Source organism: Haliaeetus leucocephalus, unplaced genomic scaffold (assembly GCF_000737465.1).
Source record: "Haliaeetus leucocephalus isolate CR32 unplaced genomic scaffold, Haliaeetus_leucocephalus-4.0 Scaffold184, whole genome shotgun sequence".
In the NCBI taxonomy this organism is placed as follows: Eukaryota; Metazoa; Chordata; class Aves; order Accipitriformes; family Accipitridae; genus Haliaeetus; species Haliaeetus leucocephalus.
The window spans coordinates 823,481-848,877 of NW_010972620.1; the positions used below are offsets into that span (position 1 = coordinate 823,481).

At 34.5% G+C, this 25,397-nt stretch overlaps 1 protein-coding gene across 3 annotated transcripts in view; it reads right to left on the minus strand.

Annotated features, from left to right (window-relative positions):
• WDR11 (WD repeat domain 11) overlaps positions 1 to 25,397 on the minus strand; it is a 50,995-nt gene that overhangs the window by 2,794 nt on the left and 22,804 nt on the right. For all 3 annotated transcript variants that reach the window (XM_010564673.1, XM_010564671.1, XM_010564672.1), the window contains exons 11-28: positions 23,514 to 23,598; positions 18,173 to 18,279; positions 15,930 to 16,005; positions 14,345 to 14,453; positions 13,893 to 14,017; positions 13,386 to 13,533; positions 12,429 to 12,535; positions 11,865 to 11,979; positions 9,933 to 10,104; positions 8,243 to 8,351; positions 7,424 to 7,486; positions 6,120 to 6,185; positions 5,216 to 5,387; positions 4,852 to 4,947; positions 3,240 to 3,405; positions 2,217 to 2,314; positions 1,071 to 1,216; positions 136 to 215 (exon numbers count right to left, since the gene is read on the minus strand). In XM_010564673.1, the coding sequence (XP_010562975.1) occupies positions 136 to 215; positions 1,071 to 1,216; positions 2,217 to 2,314; positions 3,240 to 3,405; positions 4,852 to 4,947; positions 5,216 to 5,387; positions 6,120 to 6,185; positions 7,424 to 7,486; positions 8,243 to 8,351; positions 9,933 to 10,104; positions 11,865 to 11,979; positions 12,429 to 12,535; positions 13,386 to 13,533; positions 13,893 to 14,017; positions 14,345 to 14,453; positions 15,930 to 16,005; positions 18,173 to 18,279; positions 23,514 to 23,598 (2,040 nt within the window). The remainder of the gene's footprint in view (positions 1 to 135; positions 216 to 1,070; positions 1,217 to 2,216; positions 2,315 to 3,239; positions 3,406 to 4,851; positions 4,948 to 5,215; positions 5,388 to 6,119; positions 6,186 to 7,423; positions 7,487 to 8,242; positions 8,352 to 9,932; positions 10,105 to 11,864; positions 11,980 to 12,428; positions 12,536 to 13,385; positions 13,534 to 13,892; positions 14,018 to 14,344; positions 14,454 to 15,929; positions 16,006 to 18,172; positions 18,280 to 23,513; positions 23,599 to 25,397) is intronic.

A 25,397-nucleotide genomic window follows, 5' to 3' on the forward strand; every position in this document is an offset into this window, starting at 1 on the left:
TTCAACCTACACAACCTGGAAAATAAAAATAGGAACTTCTACTCCTGTGCAGGCTGGTTCATGTAACATTGGCTCACGCATACTCACTGTGTATGAGTACACAGATGCAAAAACAGGATTTCAGAAAAAGGATATTTGTATCGTCATTAACTTCAAATGCCCCATACTTCAGACAAGCTTCGACAAATAAAGCAGCTCTATCAAAGTACCTCATACTGTTAAATGGGGGGGAAAAAAAAAAAAAAAGAGAATAATTTGTTAGGACACAAAAAAGAAAGGTATTCCAGGACATCGCATCAAAACACTTGCACACAAGGCTTTCTAAAACTTTGCACCTAGGTCTGGAGTGGCAAATCTCTTCTGCACTGAGGGCTGAACAAGGCTTCCGATCATCACCAAGGTCAAACAACATCACCATTTAGCTGTCACTACAGCACATACCCACACTCCCACAACACACGCTGCTCTCAGTTTCCAGTGTTGCTCTACCTCGCTCTCTGCGCCTTCACGCTTCCCAGTCCTTGAGCGTTCACTACATCACAACAGTGCTGAGTGCTTTCGTCACGGCAGTGAATGCTGCTACCCTGGTCCCCGGCAGTAAGGAGCAACAGGTCATACTGTTCCCACATCCTGCCTCGTGCTCCCCTCGCACCCATTAGTCTGGTGCTGCCCTCTCCCCAAGCTTCTTGCACCCCCCTCTTCCTCCTTGCACACAAGTAACTAACACTCGATGCAAAATTTTTGAAAGATCAAGGCTCAACTTACTCAGAAATAATCATAGCTACTATAAATTGTTCCTGCTTGGTCAATGGGTGCTAGCAATCTTAAAGTCTGCAGTAAATTAAATGCCAGTATATTTACTGAAATTGCAACAAAAAGATCAGTTCAAGCAGACAGAAATGATGTGCTACTGAGGCTAAAGTTAACTAAAGAAAAACACGCTAAAATAGAAACAAATGTCAGAAATCAAACTGCAGACCCCCTCCCTCTCCCTTGACTTCTGAATCACAAATGCTTAAATAACAAATCTTGGACAAGACAAAATACAGATTGTGGTGTTTCATCTTTACCTATGCAACATCTCTGCGACTTTTGTAAAGCATCCAAGTGACAAGAGGACAAGAATGGCTTTGGACTTCTGGTTGACTTGTGGAGAGCAAAGGTGGTCTACCCAACGCTTTAACACATCAGCACACTCCTCTGCGTTCAAACGAACCTTTAAGAGATGGGAAAGCCAGTTATGAATTCTCAGCTGCTAACTAAAGAGAGCATTCTGCTCCTCTTTCATTTTTTTTTTCAGTGAAACACTTTGGGCAGAAGTAAAAGCATCTGAATTTACAAGTTTTTATAAAAAAAGTACACTTATCCCTTGGATTCATACAATATAAAGGAAAATTAGAAATATATAGGTATAAAAATACTCCACTCAGTATGGAGTGGAGTATGGATTCATACGGCCACTTCATATTTACATGATTAACATTATTTTTACCATAAGGCTTTTCTAAAACCTCAAGTATCAAGTTAGAAATCTTCATCCTTTACTGAAGAGTTAAGGACAAAACATCTTTATTTTTCTTAAGAGTGGGATTCACTCCTTTAGAAAATCTGAGTATGACTTTTTCCATACTTTCTGCAGGAAACATAACAGAAATTTTACTTAGAGACACTGAAAGATCATCCTTAACGCTTCCTGTCCACTATAATTTGGAGAATTAATGCTGTGTCTAAGTACTTTTACTGTAAAGATATGTGCCTACCAAAACAGAAGTTGATGCAAATTTATGTGGTTGGTGCTAACTTTAAAATCAGTACACATGCTACATGGAGCTCAGCACAAAGTCACTGCCTAATTACCTATCCACTTCCAGGAGTTGTTTTTGAACTCTGTACTGCTGCAGCTATATGCAACTTCACAAATCACTGCTCAAAAACTAGCAAACTGAGTATTCCAACAATTTTTAAGCTCAAATCCTGTCATTTGGATGACGAGGGCAGATCCCTGTAGTCAAAAGGCTGAAGAAGAATCTGTCAACACTGATTGAATGGACTGGCTTGTTATAGCTGAACACATGAAAAGAACTGGTGATGATATTTCAAATTGATGTCTCAGTTTTTTAACTTTGGAGAACTTTAGCACCCATATTATATGTAGGTGTGAAGGCTGATAAGTAGGTCATTTATGTTAGCAAACTGAAAATTGAGAAATTACATACCTTTGCAAGCCATGCTGCACGATTCCATTCACCGTAAGTTTGCAAGTAGCGACAAGCATCAGCAGCCTTATCGATCAGACACAGTAACTGTACACCTTCTGGAAAATAACAAGCACACTATATAATAAGTTAAGGGAAAAAAGAGTTGCTATATAAGTGTGAGCAGATCATTCATCCCCAGAAAAAGGACCTTTCTTATATCCTTCTTGGCATAGGAAGATGTTGAAAAACCCTAATTTCTACCACCTGGCTCTCCATATAGCCTGGTTGTCAGTTATCATATCTTTTTCCTGTGCTACAGCTTAGGACATCACAAAGCTCTCATTTATCTTTGTCCTAAATACAAATGACAAGGAGTTCACTGGACTTATCATAAAGAGATAATGATCTTTGTAAGTCAAATAAACAGATTTCATAAATAATTTTTTATTTTAATTTAATGTTGCCCATAGTGTAATTAAGAGTGAAGTGTTAAGTGTCCACAGAGTGGAAAGTATTTTTCCAGGCAAGTACAGACATTTGTATTTTCTCTGCATGTCTTTGAATATTTCAATCAATCATCATGTTGTGAACATCTCTTGCATTAAGCAAAACCAACCTGCATATGGAAGCGAAGTTTACCTGTACATGTAAGTAAACACACTTTTTGAAGCACGTTCTGAACTGGAAAGGAAACTAAGTCCGTATTTCAATTTCAGCAATAAGAAACTATTTTTTAATTAATTCTTTAATTAGGAAGTGGAAAATAAGTAGCTTTATGTGCTCAACCTCTTCTAGTGCTAACAGTTGCTAAGAGAAGTATTCCAGAAATACATTTTTCCAATGAAAATTAATCAATACAGGTTGAACTTTATAACTTGAGTTACTGCTCATTTTTGTGGTAAGTACTCTAGATAGTGCATACTATAACATATGCAACATATAAGATGTTACAACTTTCTGCACTCCCATCACGATCAGCAGCCTTAATAAGATCAGAATTACTCGTTTATAAGCAAACATAAAATTAAAGTCACATTTTACCTGCAAGCTTTCCATTAGCTATCATGTTGGTTGCTACCAGTTTAATGGTACTTTGAGATGGACCTGATGAGGTGACAGTTGTGACCAAGCAAGCTTTGAGTGAATCACAGTAATAATGTGCATTCTCTGAACTTGTTTCTAAAAGTAGTTGTACTGCTCTGTCAGTCTGGCAAGAGAAAAAAAAATACAACTTTGACCACAACATATTCACTTTTAAACAAGTCTTTCTATTTTTACCCTTTTAAAGACATGGAACAAATAACAATAATTCTAAATATTAACTAAATATTATTATTCAAAATACATTCTCTATATTCTTCTTCTTCTTCTAAATATTATATTGTTATTCTAAATATGTTAATAATTCTAAAACAGACTACAAAAATATCTACCAGCATAGTAATAATTAAGATCCTATTTCAATAAAGCATCCTGAGTAAGGATAGCATTTAAACATACATCATGAATATAATATTTAATCACAGGCTAACATTTCTAGAAGACACCAAAGAAAAATTTAATTCAGAATACTTATTTCCTTTTTTACATAATCTTTTGCAGAGTTACAAAAGGAAGAGAAGCATTTAAAATAAGCAGAGAAGAAATAAAATTGTAAAGATGCAGAAACTGGCCAGGATCTCAAGGACTGATTCAATACTTGATATTTTAAAACAAAGGTAGAATTCATGCATTTAAAATGTTTAGCTACAGCTGAGCACCTAACCAGTGGGGCTCATTACACTGGCTGCAGACACCTGTCTCCAAATCAAATGAATCACTGCAGGCATGTCATCTCTGCCTCTTATTAAAATGAGGTGCCTGACTTTTAGAGAGGTCAATTTGGTGAGGTCAGTCAACTGATGGCATAGATAATTACAGAAATAATGAAAAACCACATTAAATACAGATTAAAATAAAGTGATTCAATAAACTGGCATTTTTTAACTTCTGTAAACTGGCATTTTAAACAGACTATCTACAGACTAAATATTTCTGGCATCTTCTACTGGTAACATTTGTTGACATGCTCAAATGTACAGTGGCATAGAAATCATTTATGTTCGAGCTAATAACACCGAGGCTATTTTTGGAAATAGATGCAGCACAACTGCATTAGTAGGGAATAGCTCATGATATATACTGTACAAATGCAACAATATTCTTATCAGGGTCTCAGTGAGAAGCTCTGTGTGTGTCTGTGTCTCATTGCTCAGTACAGGTCTGCCAGAAGCTTAGGTACATCCTCTGTTACCTAAAATGAGAGTACTGAGTGCAGACTGAGTCATCTCAAAGATGTTAAATTTTAGTTATTTCTGGGAAACTCAAAATGTAATTTTTGCTTTTTTAGTCACAAGATGGAAAGAAAGATTTTTACAGTGTTCCCATGAAAATGAAATAGTCTTACGCAGGTAACACCAAACATTACCATATACCATTTCATTACACAGAGTCTGCAGTGTAATAACGTATTAAGACAGCACAAGGTCTATGCACAAGGTGAATAGAAGTATGAAACACCACGTACGAGTTACGACAAAACTTTACTTGAACAGCATAAGTACATAAAATGGACAGGGAAGAAGAATAAAAAATTCAAATATTACCCACAAACCTGGCCCAAAAGAAGAAGCTGATCAGCACATTTCCTGGTATGATCATATGTTGATCTCTTCACTTCCTGGAGATTTACCCTTTCAAGTTGGAATTTCTGCACAAAGAAGGAAAGACATTTTAAATGTAAGACTACCATAAGAAATAAAAATAAGCATTTAAAAGATATGGAAGTATTTTGAGAGTTTTTGGAACACCCCCTACTTTTAAATAATAGGGAGTGATTTAATTCAGAGTGGTATGTTACTAATAAAAGTGTCATATCTACAGTGAAAAGCTGTAAGATAATACGAAGGTTACAATGCTGAGTGTTTATTGTGCTGATGACATTCTTATTAAATATATTTTTGAACTCCTTGAAATACCTGGAAGTAGTAATTTTCACACAGTATGTCATAGCATATATCCAAGGGATTAACCAACTGTTCTTGAAGGATAGCTGCGTCTGTTGGTTTTGCAGGCTTTTCCTGGGATAAGCTGTGCAAATAGTGGGCAGCAACAGTCCAGAAATGCAGCTCAGATTCATCCCCATACAGTCTGAGAAGATACAAATCAGGATGTGAAATATGTTCGTATTTTTTCAAATGCCACATAGAAATATTATACATTTAATATCTCTTTTTACGAAGACCATGTATTCTTGTTGGCACCACAAGTACTTTGCATTATCAATGGGACAAACTACAAGAGAAGATTAAGGAATGACATTCAGCAAGCTAGATAAATAAGACGACTGTTATAATAGTAATTAAATTCAGTGAATGTTCAGCATATAAATATGTGGAAATTGATATTTTATTATTACTTTACACTTAATCACTAATACCCTCTTTCAACTACAAGAAAGTTACTAAGTTTGAAAAACACCTCTGAATATAGACAGACTAAAATTAGCTACAGTTTAGGCAGAACAACACAGAACAAATTCATCTGAAATAAAAAACAGGCCCTTCCCTGTTTGCATATAATTTATTGTGTGTTGTGAAGTTCTGAATTACATTTTTGGACATTGTACAACTAAATGTAATGTAGTTAGCAGAACTGCGTTTATGAAAATACCACCAAGACTGAAGAAGTTCTCCGCATCCACCAAGCAAATAAAACTGTTTCAGTAAAGTAACATGTCCAGTCTCAGTCCTGAAAACACTAATACATGGGTAACAAAGTAGTTTAGGAATTGCACTGAGTTAAAGGAGAATTAGTTGAATACTTAATAGGATCAAGATTTTATTAGGAAATATTTGATATAGTTATCTGAATCTCTACTACCTGGCAACTAGGAGACATCTTTGCAAGAAAGTAAAATCCGGATCAAGAAAAAGTTTCTTTATGTCACTGCAAAAAGAGAAGACCATAAATAATCTGTAAAATGCTGTGCAAGTTTTTTTGTTTGGTTGGTTTTGAACACAAATAGGATATTTCACCTACAAATTGAAAAAATCAAACCCCAAAATACACAATTTCTTTTCTGAAATGAAAAAATGCTTCTATCAAAACAATTACCACAGGAAGTATAAGTTTGAAACTTAATTGATCTCAAGAAGCAAGTCACCCTACCAGTTTAAATACAAACAGTGAGTCCATCAGGAACACCTTATTCTTGTAACAAAGGGAACAACCACAAGGGTGTATACAAAGCTATAAATTAGTCTGCAGTGATTCTACAAATTACAAGATTAATTTTATTACAAATAATTTTGCAACTATGTAGTGCCATAGCATAAGAGATCCACATGCATGAATTTAGGTTTTCTACAGATGTTTTAACTGGATAAAAATACGCTAAGTTATCTTTTCCATCCTACTAAATGAAAGGACAAAAGGAAAATGGAAAAACTTCTGTTTACTAGCTTCAAATATAATTTTCATAGATTAAATGGAATGTCAAAATCTGTTTTCTGTGTAAGCAGAGCAATGTGCGTGAACATTACACTGGAAGTATATCTTCAATAAAAGTTTTTAGAATTGTTCGTCTTGTCTTCCTCAAAGCTTAAAGATCTTAACAAACCTTGGAGCGTTTAAGTAGCAGTGTCCAATGCAGTCTGGACCAACATCAAAGAACCACACATCACTGAGAAGTGTTGCCTAAAATATTACGAATGCTCACCGGTCAATTACAAATTATATACTAACCCTAATCGGTATCTTTAAATCTCTAGTTGTCAGCCACTACTATGATAAGTCCATGTTAAAAATTCAATACTGACTCCCATCACACTTTACATATTCAGAACAGTACATTTTGACTGTTGAGTCAATATTTACCAAACTACTTCGAGATAATTTGCTTATTTAAAAAAAATATTTTTGAGATTGTATTATGGTTTTTAATTAGAAAAAAATTGAAATAAAAATTTAAAATCTTCAATAAAATGAATAAAGCACCACCCTCAGTAATTACATAAAAATAAAAGTTAACTGCGTTTAAAATAAAAGTTGTCATTACTCAAGCTTATCTTTAGAGAAGCAAAAAGCATTCTTTCTTCATTAAGTTGTGAATTGCCACAAATTTCAGATTTACTGCCTTCTCTGAATTCACTAACTTACTCGAATATTAATAGGAAAAGTCTTACTTGGACAATGAATTCAACTGCTCTTGAAGAAGGTTTTTAATATTTTCATTCTCCGGATAATCACTGGATTAAAAAAAAAAAAAAAAAAAAAAAGGTTTCCTGTATTACCAACACAAGAACATATATGGAAACTATCTAACAATCTTTAACATTCTTACGGGAAGCCATTCATGCAAGATTCTTCATCTAGTTACTAGTTCCAAAATAGTAACGAAAGATTGTTTTTGTTTTCTCTCAACCTCAGAGTCGGTGCCACCAATCTTTCTTTTCCCACTTTTCTTTTATTCATTAACCTTGAAATTAATGAAAATGACAATACCTAGCCCATTATTACGTGACCACCAACAGCACACGAACACAATAAAGGACAGAAAAAGGTGCTCCTACTATGATGTGAAGCATGGTGCACTAAAAGTAAAGACAGGCCTATTAGACTATCAGTTAGACTATCACTTTCAATTATACTTCAGGAACCAACTCTGACTATAATTACATTAACTTCTTGAAGAAAGAGAACACACAGTTGTTCTCTGAAGTAATATAACCTGTAAATGACATTAAAATATTGCCAGTACCTTAAAGACAGCAGTTTTCAATAGCCAAGTGCTACTGAAAGTCAAAAGAAATAAAACACTTGACCTTAAAGACTTTTCTATTTATTACTTTTAGTAATAAATAGTGAAGCTATTATCTTTTTGACTGTCCCAAAGAGCAAGGAAACTTATATGTCTAACAGTTATTTGCACAGAAAGACTAACAAAAGATGTAGGATTTTAAAAAAGAGTAATATTTTATAGAGAGATATGTATTTCTTCTTACATGTTTATAATATCTAAAGAATATTTCTCATTCCACGGCTGATGCAACAAGAATGCTTTCAAAGCTAACGAAGCCCTTGGAACAAGCAGATAGGGACACCATGCAGGCTCTGAAACAAAAGAAAAACATGCATTGTGGAGTGGCTAATGTGCAATAACACTGTGTTCAGTAACCATAAAATGTACCACCTTGTTTGCAAGCACCAGAAGAAAATCATAAATCACAGTCTTTTCATATACACAGCATTTTACTAGACGCAAAAGCTTATCTTTACACTCAAGCAAAAACATTTCATAGAAGGTACAAGGTTGTCAACCATGCTCAAGGGGGAATTTCAGGACACTCCATATTGAATTTAGCCACAGACTTCTGGAATACATTATACTGGCATTAAGTAGAGCTGTATATGATGATTATTGCTACTACAAGGACACGCTGGAAAATAAGTACAGCTATACCAAAATGTACCATAATGCATGTTTTAGTTTTACTTTGCAATCGTAGTTTCTACAGTGTAATACTGGGATTAATACCCATCATCCAAAAAGGATGCTGTGCAGTTTAATACATGTCTATATTAGCAAAGAAATTAGATGGAAATTATAGTACTAACCGCTGTCATTCAAATGTAGAAGTCAGTAATTCTGTATTCAGTACAAGGTTTGGATGATATGCAGTAAAAGCTACCCAGTGACTTAGAAGTAAAGCAAGTACCAGCCAGCTACATTATTAAATATTCAGCAATTCCCTGTACTTCATATGCATTGAATGATGTAGGAATCTTGTAAATGTGATTTTGTAATTAAAAGATTATCACAGTGTAGAGGCAGAAGGACAGCTAAATCACAGACAACCTGAACCCTGGCATATCCTAATTTCAGTGTGCTTGTTTTTAGAACATTAATTTTTATACCTTAATATTACACAACATTCATTTGATAGTAAAAATAGCTGATAGTGACAAAGTATGTGTTTCCTCAACTCCCACACCACAGCTCCCCACATCACAATTTTGTTTATTACACATCTTAGAATCCACATGTTTTAAAGAAATTGTATGAGTAAAGGCAGGATTGACCAAAAAGACCAAAACAAGAGGAGTCATTTGGAACACCAGTAATAAAAAAAATTAGAAAAATATAGCTTAGTTAACTATTTAAATAGTTAAATATTTAAATTCCCTTCTTAAACTTATGGCAAAAAAAGTCAAACAGCACTGATATTGCTATTTTAGAGTTCAGTGGGAAAATCTACTTTGAAAAGCAATGAATCAGTCTATAAACTGTCTTTGATATCTGGAAATATTAGAAAAGTCATTTTCACACATTAACAAATGTTTCAAAATCATGTAATGAATATCAGTGATGTAGGTACTGATACCTAATTGATGTACAGATGCTTTTTAGGTCAACTTGCTAGACATCTGTACAAAAAGCTCTTATGTTGTTAATTTATATTCCAATTAAGATATTAAAAAGTATAGTTTATTTAGGAGATTAAACTTGTACAAAACCCCCATGCTTATGACCTAAGCCTAAAAATTTTATCTGCATCTATGAAAACCACTATAGGGACACCTAACCCTCTGCATGTGACAATTCTCTCTTCTAACAGAAATGCTGAACATTTTTATGGTCCGCTTTCAAAATGAAGTATCTAGCAGTCAATAGCAAAAAAGAAATCAACATACCTATTAAGTCCTGTTCATCCATTCTAAAACATGATGGTTTCATGGACAAGTCTAAAACTCTAATGCACCCATCATCTGATGCCAAGACCACTTTGTCTGAAGTGCACCAGTCCACATCCAGGATTCGGAAATTGACGTTTCTTCCACTTCTTAAACTGCTCACCATTTGTACCTTGAAAAGTTGAGTTATTTTTCATTTTTAGTAGGCTCTCCATCACACAGTGTAAGACTCTGTCACATGCCCACAAGGTACACCACAAAATTTGCAATAAAAGGTGTAGTTAGTCATAAATCATTTTAACAATGGTCTCTTCTGGAGAGTAGGGAATTTAGAAACCTTGGAGTAGGGCACATGGTTGCCCTGAAACAATGCTTTTTCCCAATTGAGAGCTGAGAAAAGATCCTTTTGAGCACAGCTGTACAGCTGCCTTTTTTGTTATTTTTTCTGATATAAAATTTCCATGGTAAACTGGTGGAAATTTGCACTCCCTCTTTAATTCCAGTCCCTCTTCTAGCATATACATCAAGGCAGAAGTGAGGTTCTCATTAATTAACTCATGCTCTTCATAAACCTTAATATACCTTCTTGATAAATACTGACCATGTCTAGAAATACATTTAGACATACTATTAACATAACATTACGGGACTAGGATGATTTATTGTCCACAAACAAAACAGAAATAAACAAAATGTTCTAAACTGCACTTCTAACCACAGGTCAGTAGTTAGACATTTTGTAACCCTTCTGTAGCACCATAGAACATTACAATTGTTAATATAAGGAAATATTAACAAAGGCTCCACTGCAATCAACATTCCTTTCACTTGTTCTAGAGCAAAGCATGGAGTTAGAGAGATGTAGGGGACAACAGCTCTAGAGCATGATTACTCTTAGCAGCGAGGGAATTAGAGAAAAATGTGAAAATATCAGATAACTGGTTGTAAGCAGAGCTGAAATTCTAAAGAGAGGATTATATGGACAGATAATAAGACTGAGACTATAAAACATTTCTACAGATATTCTGGGAGATTTTCAGCTGAAAATGTGAATTAATTTTAAATGCTTTCCTGTAGGAAACTCCCTTGTCCCAGAAAAAGAGTGGGAACAGCTACAGGAGGAATACCCTATGGCATCAAAACTATTCAAACGTACTTCAAGGAGAGACTCATGGGATAATATTCTGCTCTGCCAACATAATTCACAGTTGTTAGTTATATCTGCTGTTCAACTCTTATCATCAACAGAGAGTTTCACATTGCTCAAAGTAAGTGTCTGAGTTCGGAGTTGGTGCTCTTTACAAAGTGAAGAGAAAAAAATTAAAATTCCTGTTTCATACCCTCATACCCTGAACTTACTCCAGGGGGCTAAGTTAAAACAGTACAATTATCTTTCCTTCCCCCTGGTACTATAATCCCCTGAAAGACCTATGAAGCAAACCCCAGAAGATTTGTGAACATTACTACAGACTTTCTGAGTAAGATGAGAAGCTATACAATGTTAATTAACAAGTGTCTAGCTTTCTGGTATTTCCTAACAAATTAAATCCATGCACTGAAGAATACATACTCTTGACTACGCACAGAAGTTAAGAAACCTGTAGTAAAAATATTCTCTTGTCCACAGATTAAATTCTAAGATTGACAACTCCCCCTTAAATTTTCAATGTCTGCTTCAAAAACATTACAAGAGAATGACAGAGTATCTCAGAGACATTGTCAGCTCTATGACTGAAAGGTACTTTTCACTGACAACAGCTTAAAAATGCTTTATAGGAACTAAACATCTTCTGAGAAAAGCCATACAACCTTATCATACAACTGTCAGCAAGAAATCATGACTAAGTAAAACTTAATCCCTGATTCGTTCTGATTTTCAGAAGTAACATGTATATTTTGCAAAGAAGTGCGTAACAAAAAACGGACACTTACCTCTTTTGAATCCCAAATTTCTGCTCCATCGTTGTACATTGCAAGAAGTTTTTGATTTCCTTTCCCTGGGGCAAAACGTATCTTTTTCACCCAGCTTCGGTGTGTAGGAATCCCCCTAAGAAAAGAAAAGCACAAGATTAGTATCAATCATCCTATACCTAATATCGTGGGTAGTTAAATCCTTTCCATGAATGTTGCAGAACCTGATATTGTACAGATTGAGAAGAACAATCTATCTATGTATATATACACACACAAATGGCTACCCAAATTATGAAAACTAAAAAGATTAAATGATTGAAATGAATACTACAATACTTAACACATTATCAGAAGCCACTGCAGATTTAACGTAAGAAACAAGTTTAAAAACTTTGATAAAACGTTACTCCATCTGAAAACACAAAAGATGAATGTAGAGAATTTTAACACAGTAGGCATTTTTCCCCTCAAACACCACAGATGACCTCCTACAGTGAAGAACAACAATGGGGGGGGGGGGGAAAACCCCCACATTCTAACACTCATTATCTCATGTTTGTCAAACTTAATTTGCATTCATACCTGGATACTCTAGCTTTCAAATCCCAGAAGTTTAAGTTTCCATCAACATCCCCAAGAACCAGGATATCCCCTTTCCAGGCAATACATGTAATGCTACCCATACTTCCCTGGAAATATTTAAGCAGAAGAACAATATCTTGTGATTGATAGAGCTGAACATAGGAACAAACATTTCAACATTAATATTTCATTTTTTTAAAATAGCATATGACATGATAGACCAAATTCTGCTCAGTTAAAACAGACACAATTCTATCGAATACAAGCATTTATCAAGTCAGTCATATTTGCTTCTATATGCTTCAAAAAGACGTTTCCTTGTAAGAAATTTTGGGTTTAAAGCAATGGAAATCACTTCTCTGTCTCTTGTTGCAAGGAAGCACCAACATGACAGACCTCATTAATCACAATACTAGCATATACTAAAGCAGGAAACAAAAATAAAAGAATTCCTAATTATAAGTTCAATTTATCAAAGCCTTCAAGAACAACAAAAAAAGAAAGACTGTTCTTCAGAGTAACTGGGAAAAAACCCATACTTAAAACTCACAGTGCTCTGGCCCACTCAAGCGCTCCTTATGACGCAAGAAAAAATCCATTAACAGAACAGTCATGTTTCAATAACATCCTCTTTGTTATTCAAGATTTTTGTATATGCTTTACGAAAATTCTTGAAAATATGTCATGTAATTTATTCAGAAAGCAAGTCAGGGTCTATGAAGATTTCTAACTTGTAAAAAAAAAATCATTTATTTCAACAGTGTTTTCAATAGAAAAACTGTTATGATTGTGAAAACAGAATTGCTGTAGTTTTTGAAATTGGAATTTTTATTTCATATTTCAAACTACCACATTAATGACTACTTGCCACTACAATGCATATCCCTGATATTTTTTCTGGCAATCATAGCTAAGAGAAAAATTAAAGCATCAATGATATAGAAAATTGGAACTCACATCAGGAGGAATTCTTGCACTGTCCTTTACTGAGTTTCCTTCTACTGTGAGATGATAAACCTGCCCATCAGCACCTGTAAACACAAAGTGCTCTCTGGCAGAAATGTTCTGGCTCAGCTCTGATTTACTTTCAGCTTCCTGTAACAAGCTTTAAAGAGAACACAATGAGACACAAGTATTTCTTTCTTGAAATTATAATTGCAAGGCAAATTCTCCCTAACTAATTCACAGAGGCAGCTCAAAAATGCATATATCAGGGGCAAATAAGTTTTACTTCAGGAACCAGGTAACTAATGGACTGCTACAGACACACCTGAGCGAAACAGGTACACTTTCATTCAGCAGTAAACCAAAGTTCCATGTCTAAAAGCTAAAGGGAGGCCGATAACTTTGCTTTGCCCGGTATGTACTCAAGAATCAGTTCCAAAATATTCTGTTCTATAGAACAACAGCACATGGTGGAAAAACAACTGATGCAGAACAGCATTGTATTAGAATGAGAAATACCTGATCACAGAAGATTCTACGCTGCTAACTTCAGTATCTGATGCAACCGTCTGCCGTGCCATGGCCTCTCGGGCTGCTAACTGCTTCTTCCTCAAGCTTTTTAAGTTGTGAGAAGGTGACCACTCCTGTGAAAAATTGTCCAGGAAAAAATCGAAAAGACAAATGTTTACTCCCTGAATTTACTGGGGATTCTTCTGTTAATTAGAACTATTTCAATGAAGATTGCTTTCTATGACACCTCCCTCCATCACCCAAGGAGCAGACCAGATTCTTCCACCAGTACCTCCTTTCTTCTTGCCTCTATTTGATGACAAATGAAAACGGAAGGGTGAAAGCACTTACCTGTATGCTACAGATAGTATAAAAATCGATGAATAATTATGCAGTAAAATGTTACTCTATCTCAACATACTACATTTAATAAACAGCAAGTAACAGATTTTACTCCTTACCAAAGCAGTTGCTGTAGGGAAGTTTTTAGACATTTCTCTGAGCAGAGTGCATGTTCTGACATCCCAGATCTCCAGTGGTTTGTCTTTAAATACTACAGCTAGATACTGCCTAAAACAAATAAGAATTTACTACAGCAAAAGTAATCACTCCATTTTAATTTGAGCATTTTACTTCACACTTGTTGTTCATATCAGCACTCTGGAAACCCTCAAAAACTAAAAGGAAGCAGAGTAAATTAATCTGACTCAAATCCCACTCTGAAGCTTGTGATTTCCTTGAGTTACTGAGGTGCAAAAGAGTGTCTGAAAAAGAATCTTCCTTCAAGGCTAAAAGAATTAGAAATTTCTGTCAGGTGGTAGTGCTCAAGTAGTAAAGAAGACAAGCAAAGTAATTCAGAGAAAGCAGCAGCACCTCTAATTTAGCCATATTCAGCCTGAGTCAATGACTGCACAAGATATCAGAAAGACATACCAAGACTGTAGGTTGGACAGATTTTTTTTCTCTACTCCAGACGCATGCCACTTCCCTAATCCAGTGATAAATGAACATAAAATCCTCTTACACTAAACCACTTGTCAGTCATGTCTTCAGACCCTTCATCTGTGGAGCTAGATGAGTAAAACACCTTCAATCCACCACTTTCCACATTTAACTTGAAAATACAGCTATATGTACTCTTTGCAACTGCATTAGTCTCTACTCAAATGAACTATCCTTTCTTGTTTTCACTTAACTTTCTAGTCTCTTCATCTCAGCCACAGCTGTTCTTAATTTTTAATGAATTAATAAGACCATTATATGGTTGAACTCTTCCAAATTCTCTGGAACACATACATACTTCCGAAAATATTCATATGCAAGCTAGAGAACATTAATTTTTTTCATCCACTGTAAAGAAAAAAACTTTTAAAATTTAGAGACAATGCCTTATTAAATTCAACACTAATTTCATTTACACAGGAAAGTAAAGTAATCTCACAGAGTACTACTGTTATTATTTTGATACTATAAAGACCAGGGCCTCCTGTCCATGCCTGATCTCAAAATAAGCAGGATTTGATGGTAAACAATTTAGTCATTTATCAGCTGACTCTCAAACAACTATACCTCACATCTGGTTCTCCAGCAGACAATTATTATAAAGGTGTGAAATACATACTTAGAAAAATTAATAAATACATGAAAAATCATCCCACCTCTCATGCCATTCTAGTTTTAAGAAAGGCTTATCTTATAGAAAAGGGAACTAACTCATAACATAATCAAAGTTGACAAAAATTGTTCAGCACTTTTATTCTCCCTAATATTATCAAAATGTCCATTCAGTGCACACAATTCTTAAAATAACTAAAATATTAACAAATGATCTTCCAACATGATTGGATCCTGAAGTGACAAAGTCAACCACAGAAACATTCACAGCTTTTGCACTTTGAACTAATATTGTAAAGTATTTTTCTCTTGATGCTGTTGCACATCTTCCTATACTCTCTGGAGTGTTTTTTCCTGGAATTTCTATTAAGCCATGAGGATCTTCATGCAGTACAGCAAGATTTATAAACTTCACAAGGCTAATCTACTTACTTCAAATGAGACACCTTTATCATTTCAATAGCTGGCTCGTCATTGCCTCGCTCCCCACGAAATGCAATGCTCCTGCCTGGAACACAGTAATGACATGGGGGAAAACAGAAATAGTTTATAAACTATTCTGTTTGTGAACAGAAATAGTTTACAAACTAAACTTGAACATCTCCAAGTAACCTGCTGTATCTTACATTACTCTTGTCATTGCTGAAGTTTTATTGCGTTTCAGAGGACTAAATATAATGTAAAACCTACTGCCTAACACAATATTTGACCCGCTTCCAGAGCACAACTACTGAAATCGATGCATCATCAACATGACATAAATAAAGAGAGAGCTCAAAGAGTTATTATTTTCCACTCAAAGCCAGTGAGATATACTCTCAATTCCCCAAGGAGAAAATTCATGAGTACATTTCAAGTTTTGTAAGAGAAATTATCTCTGCCATAAACTAAGTCTGAAAGTATTTCCACGGTGAAGTACTAACTCATTCTACATTTAGCAGAACCATTCTCTCTTTCTTTCCAGCTAAAAGAATAAACCCTAAGAACTTAAAATCTTATCCCCAATAAAACTTTCACCTGTACAAAGTGTTGCAGAATTAAAGGCGTTATACCTATCACTAAAATAGTGATCTACAAACAGCAGGGTATCACAGCATCTCCTATGCAAGTTTCATTCTCCTTTGCTTTCAAGGAAAATTCAAGTTTCCAAACTTTAGCTACTTTTATGGCTGCTCATAGCTAAATTACTTATCTTATGCCAATTATGTGAATAAATCTAGTTATCAACAATGCTAGTTAGAGCTCTCATGTCAGAGGCCAGGCTACAGGAAACCTTCCAGCTCTATTTTCTTCATTAGTGATGAACCACCTTAGGAATCTTCTTCCTTATTTTTGTTCAGAAATGTAAATGAGAATTTTGTCAAAGTGTTCATGAAGTAAATACAAATCAGCGCAGTTCTCCTAGGCCTAAAATAGAAAGTTGGGCTAATTAGTGATGGAAGAACTAACAATCAAACAGTTAAGTAGTTACGCCTTGTAAGCTTTAAAAGAGGAAATGTAACATTTTTTAAGCAAACTATATGCTAAGGTCTCAGGTATTCACGTTTACTTGAAACTTGGTTGCCTGCGGAAATACCAAACCTTTTATCACTTATATTTATAAATGTTTCAACACTGATGATTTACAAGCTGAGTGAAAAATCAAAAATCACATTTTACATGAGATTAATTTTACACAGTATGTATCTTTTTTGTTTTGATTTTAAACATATGAACAAAAGACATTATATGGAAAAAATTACAATACTGACATGTTAAAAGAATAGTCTCTTTGTGCAGCACCCTAGAAATATAAAAATTGAGTCTTTTCCATAAGCTTAAAAAAAAAAAATCACTTTATGCTATATAAAGTAATTCAGAATTAGCCATGTGTTACAAGATTCAGGCTCTTCAATTAGAAATTAAATGGTTCCAGGTTTTCCCATTCAAAAATAATTTAAAATTATTGAAGTGCTTCCTATTTTGGGCTGTCTAATCTCCCAAATTATACCTCCTAGTATTGTGCAAATATTGACTTCAATCACAAATATATTTGTCATCCACTACAAGGCCAGAATAGTTGAAAACCACACATAACCTGTTAATTTTGCTATCAACAATATACTTTAAAGTCATTTATTTTTTAACCCTTCCAATTCTTTATAGAAGTATCAGATTTTATTACTAAAATACCCATTTTACATTCATACACACACTCAAATTCTGGCCACATGCCTGGCCTACCTTGAAAAATTATCTGTTGCTGATACAAACCACAATAAATGGTTCAACACTATTTCAGGTGCACATGAAACAATGGGTGTAGACTGTGACAAAACCCATTTGGAAAATATGCATTTTGGGAACAAAATACACCACTAATACCCAAGATGTGTGAATGCTTCTAAACCTCCTGCTGACTCATATTCAATTCTTTTAATAACAAGTCCAAGCCACAGACATCTTTGCAAAGGTGTTGTTTCAAGTCTGTCTGTAGAACACCAGATGGAACACATTACGTGGATTCACAAGGACAGAAGAGCAGAACCAGTTAAAATTCCTCTTTATTATTTTATTTTGTCATGACAACAGAAGGGACAAAAAAAAAAAAAGAAAAAAAAGTAGGAAGAACTTACGTTTGTCATTCCCCAGCAAATCTGTCAGCCTCTCGTACAGATTTCTCAGGAAATACTAACCTGTTGGTAGGTCCACCAGCTGCAGCTCATTCCTTACTAGTCCCAGATTGTTAGGTGTTGATGTGGCAAAGGAAATAAACCCAGTCAAGCTTATCCACTCAATTCCCCTGTCATCAGAAGAGAGTACACGGAGTATATTAGCCAAAATATTTGAATGGCTAGAAAACAGCCTGGACTAAAGCTCAATGATTTCTTTTTATGCATATTCTTCAATTTGAAAACAGCACAGAAGTAATTTTCTACACTTTATGGAAACACTTTATTTAAGCATAAAAAGAAGCTACACATTTACAACTATGATGTAAATATAAAGTTACCAAATTAAATTACAGAGTTTTCTTTCTTTTCAGACTACACTAGTTCTTGCTTGGTTGAAACTAAAATTTCAGTTAGAAACACTGGTAACTTTTGCAAAAATCCCTCACAGATACTCAGCACTAGAGTGGACTAAAAGCACTGCTCTCACTAAATCAGTGGTTTACCAGATGGGAAGAACTACCAAGTAACTCAAATTTGCCAGCATACAGAAAGAGAAAAATATTCATATGGATAGCAGGGTGGGGAGACTTGATTCTTTCAGTCCAGAGAGAAGAGAAACAAAGATGATAAAAAAAGAGAGGCCCTGAACAGATTTCAAAGGCTATCACAAAAGAACCGAAAACCTGGTAATTTTTTTTGTTCTTTTAGGTCATGCCAAGGCAGCCACAAACCATATTTCCTTGAAGTGTTGCAAGGGTGTAAAGCTACACTGTATACAACATATTGTCAGCACATATGGATTTTCTAAGCAAATTCTTGAAATATACCACAGGCCACAAAAGGATAGAAAGTGGCACTAGGTGGTACTGTTCCAAAACAAGATAGTCTTCTGTCTCCATTTCTCACACACATTTTGTGCCAGCATAAATTGCCGAGTACTCTACCTGTGAAACAGATCAAGGAACTAATCTAAAAGAAAATTGAGACTGTTCTAATACATACATATGCCCAAGTTCATTTTAACATGGATAAAAGGATTTAGGTTTTCCTCAAATCCTTCAAACACAGATTACTTACGAACTATTTCCAGGATAACTAAGTCTTCCGTTAACATCAATTGTAAAATCATGGTCTGTTTTGCAAGAATGTGTGTGAAATATGAGGAAAAAAAATAAGAGTATTTATGTTTTACTGTCAGTAAATCTAACTCACATTGTATTAAGTAGAAGTTTCCTAAATGCAATGTAGATGAGTAAAAGCAAAAAGCACTCCCATAATATTTTCCACATGTAAGTTACAGCCATATTTCTCTTTATTTTTTTAGTTCAAGGTTTAAAAAAATGGGAAGCTTTATTCCTAAGTCCTCAAGTAAATTTAAAAATTTAGGACCCAGTTCTTTTCCCACCAGGACCTATGAAAGTTCAACCAATAATTTTGATCAAAATGAGAAGTATTCAATTATTAATTGAAACATTACAGGAATGATTGACTAGAAATCTACAATTGCAATAATGTGTGACATTGCAAGTCTCCAAAGGGACATAAACACAGGGAGCTTTCAGAAATGGAAGAAATATGAATTCTGACACCTTTCTAATTTTTATCTATTATTCTACTATGTTTTTTTGGAAAAAGCACAGAATACTCATAGTGCATTGTTATTGCCAGTAGTTATTCAACATTCTTGTTCAAAGACCTGAGGCACCTTCTATACCTCTTTCAGCAGCTCAGATTTAACATGACAAGTCCTTTTTCTTTGCTGCTGCCTGGCCATCTGTCAATACCAATAAAAATCTACAGAAACCCAAGACACTTATAATCAAAAGGAAACCTTAACTTAGCTAACTACTTGCACCTGAAACAATAGTCACACATGTAAATTGCAAATCTGAAGACAGTGGTTCAAATTTTAGTGAAGGAAACAAGTAATGCCTTCCCTACTGAAATATCTCCATTTGCAAAATTTCCTAATAAAAGACACCTTTGTCTACTAGAATTAAGGGTTACATTCAGCTGTAAACTATTTCTCAGACTGGATGCACTCTTTCAAAATATGAAATTCAGGAATTCTAGACAATCAACTTGTCTCAGTTACTTCAGGGGTAAGATTCAGCCATTTTGATTAATGTTTCCAATACAAACAAATTACACAGCGTACTGAAGTGGATAAAAACACAAAATACTCTTCTAGTCAGGAATGGATTGTTGTGACTTTATGACAAGGCAGCTGCTACTCAAATTAATTATAAGAATTATAAGAAAAGGAGAAAGGTAAAACTGGAAATCAAACCATATCTTAAAGAATACTGTATTAAAATCTCAATCATATTATCAGAAAATACTCTTGGCATCAATTTTTATTATTCAAAAAGAACTTTCCTTGTAATTCAAAACTATTTGTATGGCCTACATGTCCAAAAATGAACAACACCAATGGAACAAGTTTTTCATTTTTAAGAACAGGAAGGTTAAGAAAAAGAAATTACAATTAAGTGCTGAACATGGTACATCCGAGATAACGGTACATCCTGTAATAGCAACTTCAGAATTCAATTCCGAATACACAGGATTTCATTGCAACTCTGCTTACGCTTGTCAGGCAATGCATATTTACTAATGCACAGAAATAAATCTAGCACACCAACCTGTTGACAGAAGTGGTAGGTATTTTTCATTCATCTTTCTCTACGTGAGGAAAGTTTTTTTAACGAGGTGATGAACGTTTGCAAAGCAGTTTCCCAAAGGGGAGTCTGCTTAACTTCGACTGCTAAAACTCAGATGTAATGCATACACATTCTTGTTACAGTCAGTGAGATTTTAATTTAAAAAATTGAAGCTGTTGCAACCTGAACTTGCTGAGGTTCAGCAAAAAAGAATGAGAAGCACTGCTGTAGTCATAGTTATCTATCAGAATAAGCAAAAGTCGCAGTGAGAAGCATTGCAAATGCACCACTTTCACTGAACTAGAAGATACATCGCAGGCATTTTATTTACGTGTCTCAAATATATTCTCCTCTGCATTGAAGATGTATTATCATCTCCTATCTTAGCACAATAGCTTAGATTGCTCCACTTAGAAGACAGAACAGCTATCAGACTTAAGTTATTTCATGGTTCTTCTAATTCCTCTTCGTAACAACAATTATTTGTGTTTCTCTCTATCCTGAAGGAAGAAAGACTGACTTGCTCTCAGCTTCTTTCAGCCAGCATACATGCTAGAGTCCCCATCTGTTTTTTCCCCTCACTTATGCTCCTAGCAGTAGCCTGATTGACTTTTCCTCTTTGTGTGTTCTGAAGCATTTCTGCTGCTTCTTGCCTCAGTCTCCTAGTGAAAAACAAATTAAACTCAAAGGTGAAGTATTTACTCACATAATTCTAAACAAGTAGTGAAATAGCTAAATAATAATCATTGACAAAATGAATATTCAAGGCTACTCACGAGTATGAACTATCCTAAATGAAGGACAGAAGAACAATTCGCCCTACTCCTAATCACAATACAGAACTGCAAAGTTTAAAAATAATCTAAAAAAATAAATCAGCATGTGACTACATAGGTAGCTTCTAAAAAAGAACACTTTAATCTCAAAAAAAAGTCAATTGCTAGCACCTAGACAACTCAGTGGCTGTTATTGTAGCACAGTTGCCATTCCAAAGACCTTAGTGTTATTACATTCTTTTCTTAAACTACAGGGCACTGAAAAATGCTGGCCTTGAGTTACAATTTCAGGGTATTCTCAATTAAATACTAAAGTAATGGTGTTCCCTGAAGGTGTATTTTCAGTTAAAATTGAAATAGAGGCATTATCCAATCTATCTCCATTTTAGAGGTATAAGTAAGAATTCAATTCCCACTGAAAGAAAAAATGTCCATGAATGTTAATTATAAAAAAAAATAAAAAAATCCCTATGCCTTATTCTACACTGCTTAAAGCATTCCCTTGAACTTGTAAAGATTATGTAGAAAGTCACTCAGACCATTAAGAGCGGGACTGAGGCAATTAAAACAAATATTTAAAAGAGTTACCCAGATAACACCTTATGACTAAACAAAATTCACAATCACGTGAATTTTTTTCTAAAAATACCATTTGTGCAAGAACAGCTGCTAGAAAGACAATGTATTCGTGAAGTTTTTCTAAAGTTGCAAAACCTTTGCAAAGTGAAAAGCCCAAACTAACCATACTTCCAATGATACATGAAGTCTAAACAAAAGATAAAGAAGTATTTTTTCAAAAGCATATTTCCTCCTGTCTCCCCATCTTAATTTTTATTATTTTTTTTAATCTGTGAACGTTAGCAGTGGTTTTAATTTTGAATTCTATAATCACCTTAATGAGAAAAAAGCAGTATCCTCTTGTGCTGCATAACAGAACATAAAATGAAAATAATTTTGTAAGTAGTTAATGGTACAAACAAAAATACTCAAATGGTTTAGAACAGAAAGGGAAATTCTATTCTTACAGCGCTTACTAATCACACCAGAAAAGTAAACATACTTACGTAATTTTGGTGGTAGATTCAAAGCAGGTTTCCATAATGAAGTCTTAGAGCTATCTATTCTCAGAGGCCTATACTTTTCTTATCTTTTTGTAGAACGAACAATAAAATGAAGACCCTACCCTGATGAATGCTTCATGCCACAACTCTAGTACAAATTTTTACTAATATTACTACTAAAAATAAATATTTTATTTTCCATGCTTAAATCTGTCTAGAAGTATGTATCCAGCAAGCACCATCTTGAATATCTTTGGCATTAGTTACCCAAAAAGTTATGCCATTGTGTACACACAAACACACAGTACAATAGCCTTAAAACTTACCCTGTTCCTTACTTAGGATGGATAAATACTGAGTCCTGTATTCAGTCTTTAAAATCTTTTAACAATAAAATTATTTTTACTTCGGTTAAGATTAGAACTGTTTCAATAGCAACTTCAGCCCCAAAGGGGAAAAGTAAATAAACCTTTGCATACAAAACAGAATTATTTCAAGGACACAATCTGTGAGTCACAACAGTTATATAAACAAGACCCTGTAATAAAGTTTCTTGTCCTAGAAAGACTTCTTTGTACTACAATGCACTAAAGAAACTGAAGTAGTAGACATGCATCCTAGATCAGCATGTGCAGATACAATTCAAATATTTTGTTCAATGTAATTTTCACTCTAATTTTGTCAGTGTGTTACTGCTTATACACAGCAAAGATACTGTTAGGGGAGACCACTCAACAGGCAATTTTCCTGAACATCATTAACAATTAAACAAGACACCCACACTGCTAGTACAACGTTAGTTAGATGTTCTAGTATTTGTCTCCCAGAAGGATTATAGTAGGAATTAAAATTAAAATCTTACTTGACTTCACAGGAATGGATGCTTAACTCCTTGTGTAAGAGTCCACTTGTAAGATGAAACACCAGGACAGAGCCATTACTTGTACCTATAAAGAGGGATTTAATAAAATAAAATAAAAATATATAGACAGACTCATTTCATTCTTCTCTTCCATACTTTAGTGAAAATGCAGGATTTACAGCTATTTCTCTCTTTTGTCTTCTCTTTTTTTCTTTTTTTAACACCTGTAACTTATATTTTACAATTTTAGAAAAGGTGTTTTGACTTCTAGTGCTTAAACCCCAAACATTAAAACCTCCAAGTTTCTCTGCAGCCAGTAAAATCCATTGGATCAAGACATTTTCCTGAACCTACTTCTAGAGCCTGTAGAAAATCTGTTCATTCTTGCATTTTCACAACATACCCAGTTGCAGAAGAAAGGAATGTTTCTTTTTGTTTTGGTTACTCAGGATGAGTAAATGCCTCAAGGAACAGTATTTATTAACTGTTATGCACCAATAATCCCAGGGGAGAATCATGGGTAGATTTTACCAAATCATTAAAGTAATTTGCTTTCTCATCCCTGAAATAATGACCTCTTTCAAATTACAAATCAGTACCTTAGTAGGTATTAGCTTCAATTAGATCAAATACCTTCTGAAACACTGAAAGTTACAATTTTCTATTAGACACTGGGAAGACTTACTTGTTCTTGTCTTTTTTTCTTTATACTCCTATCAACTTTATTAAATACAACTATGGATACCTAAAAAGCCATTCAGGTACCTTAAATGTAGAATGCTGCAGACCTTGCTGTAAATGCACTTTATACCTACCTATTAGTTTCCTAATCTTTATATTTCACCTGTTTTAACAGCTACAGCTTATATAAAATCAAAGGTTACATTTTAGCAGCATCACATCGTGTAATGACAGCTTGCCTACATTTGAGAGTGCAACTATTAATGGTACTTTCAGCTCAGTAATAACAGAAGCATTACAACTGCACACATATATACACGCGTTAATATGGCGTTTTCATTACTGGAGTGAGATCGTCTTTGTAAGCTCCTGCATAACATTCACTTCACAATACCTCCCTGCCCCACCTAAAAACTTAAGAAGGCAAAACTATAGCACAGGCAACCTTAAGAATAACAAGAATCTCCCAAGTCTGACTTGCAACACGCACAGTCTTGACTGGGCAGCCCAGAATCAAGCGATATCTTACATATATCAAGAGCACGTTTGAACAACCCAAATCCGGAGGTCTAATTTTACAACCTACTACAATCTTTAAATTACAGCATCTCTGTGGCTACTGTTCCAGTCCACTGACTGCAGAGAAAGACAGTAGCCTGTATGGATACACTGTGAAATCCCTGATGTAGTCTGAAAGGGCATGCCAGATAAATCAGATTTAAATAGGGAGAATTCAGAGTTAATAAATCAGGTGCTCACTGGCAACTATTCTAATATCTAGATGAGTTTACAGTTGTAGTAAGACAGAATAGATTCATTCAGGAAGAATAATGTGCTTTAAGTGTATTTTAGGTACTTACATCAGAACAAAAATACCATCTCTGTTAAGTTCATTTACTTATTCTAGGAATGCAGTGATGCAGAAGTCTGTATTTATAGATGTTGAGAATGAAGTGAGAGCAGCATGTAAAATGCTGTGTGTATCAACAGACCAATATCACAGTAAATGAAAAGATAAATACAAACTTGCTAATATATTGCAATTTTTCAGGTAGCATTACTTAAACCCAAGGCACAAAAAAAAGAACGTGAACACTATCATAGATGCAAACTAATACAAGGGTCACTATCTGTGATTAGATACACAGGATCAAAAGACAGATTTTTTTTTTCCTGTATAAGTAACTATATTTGTATTTAATA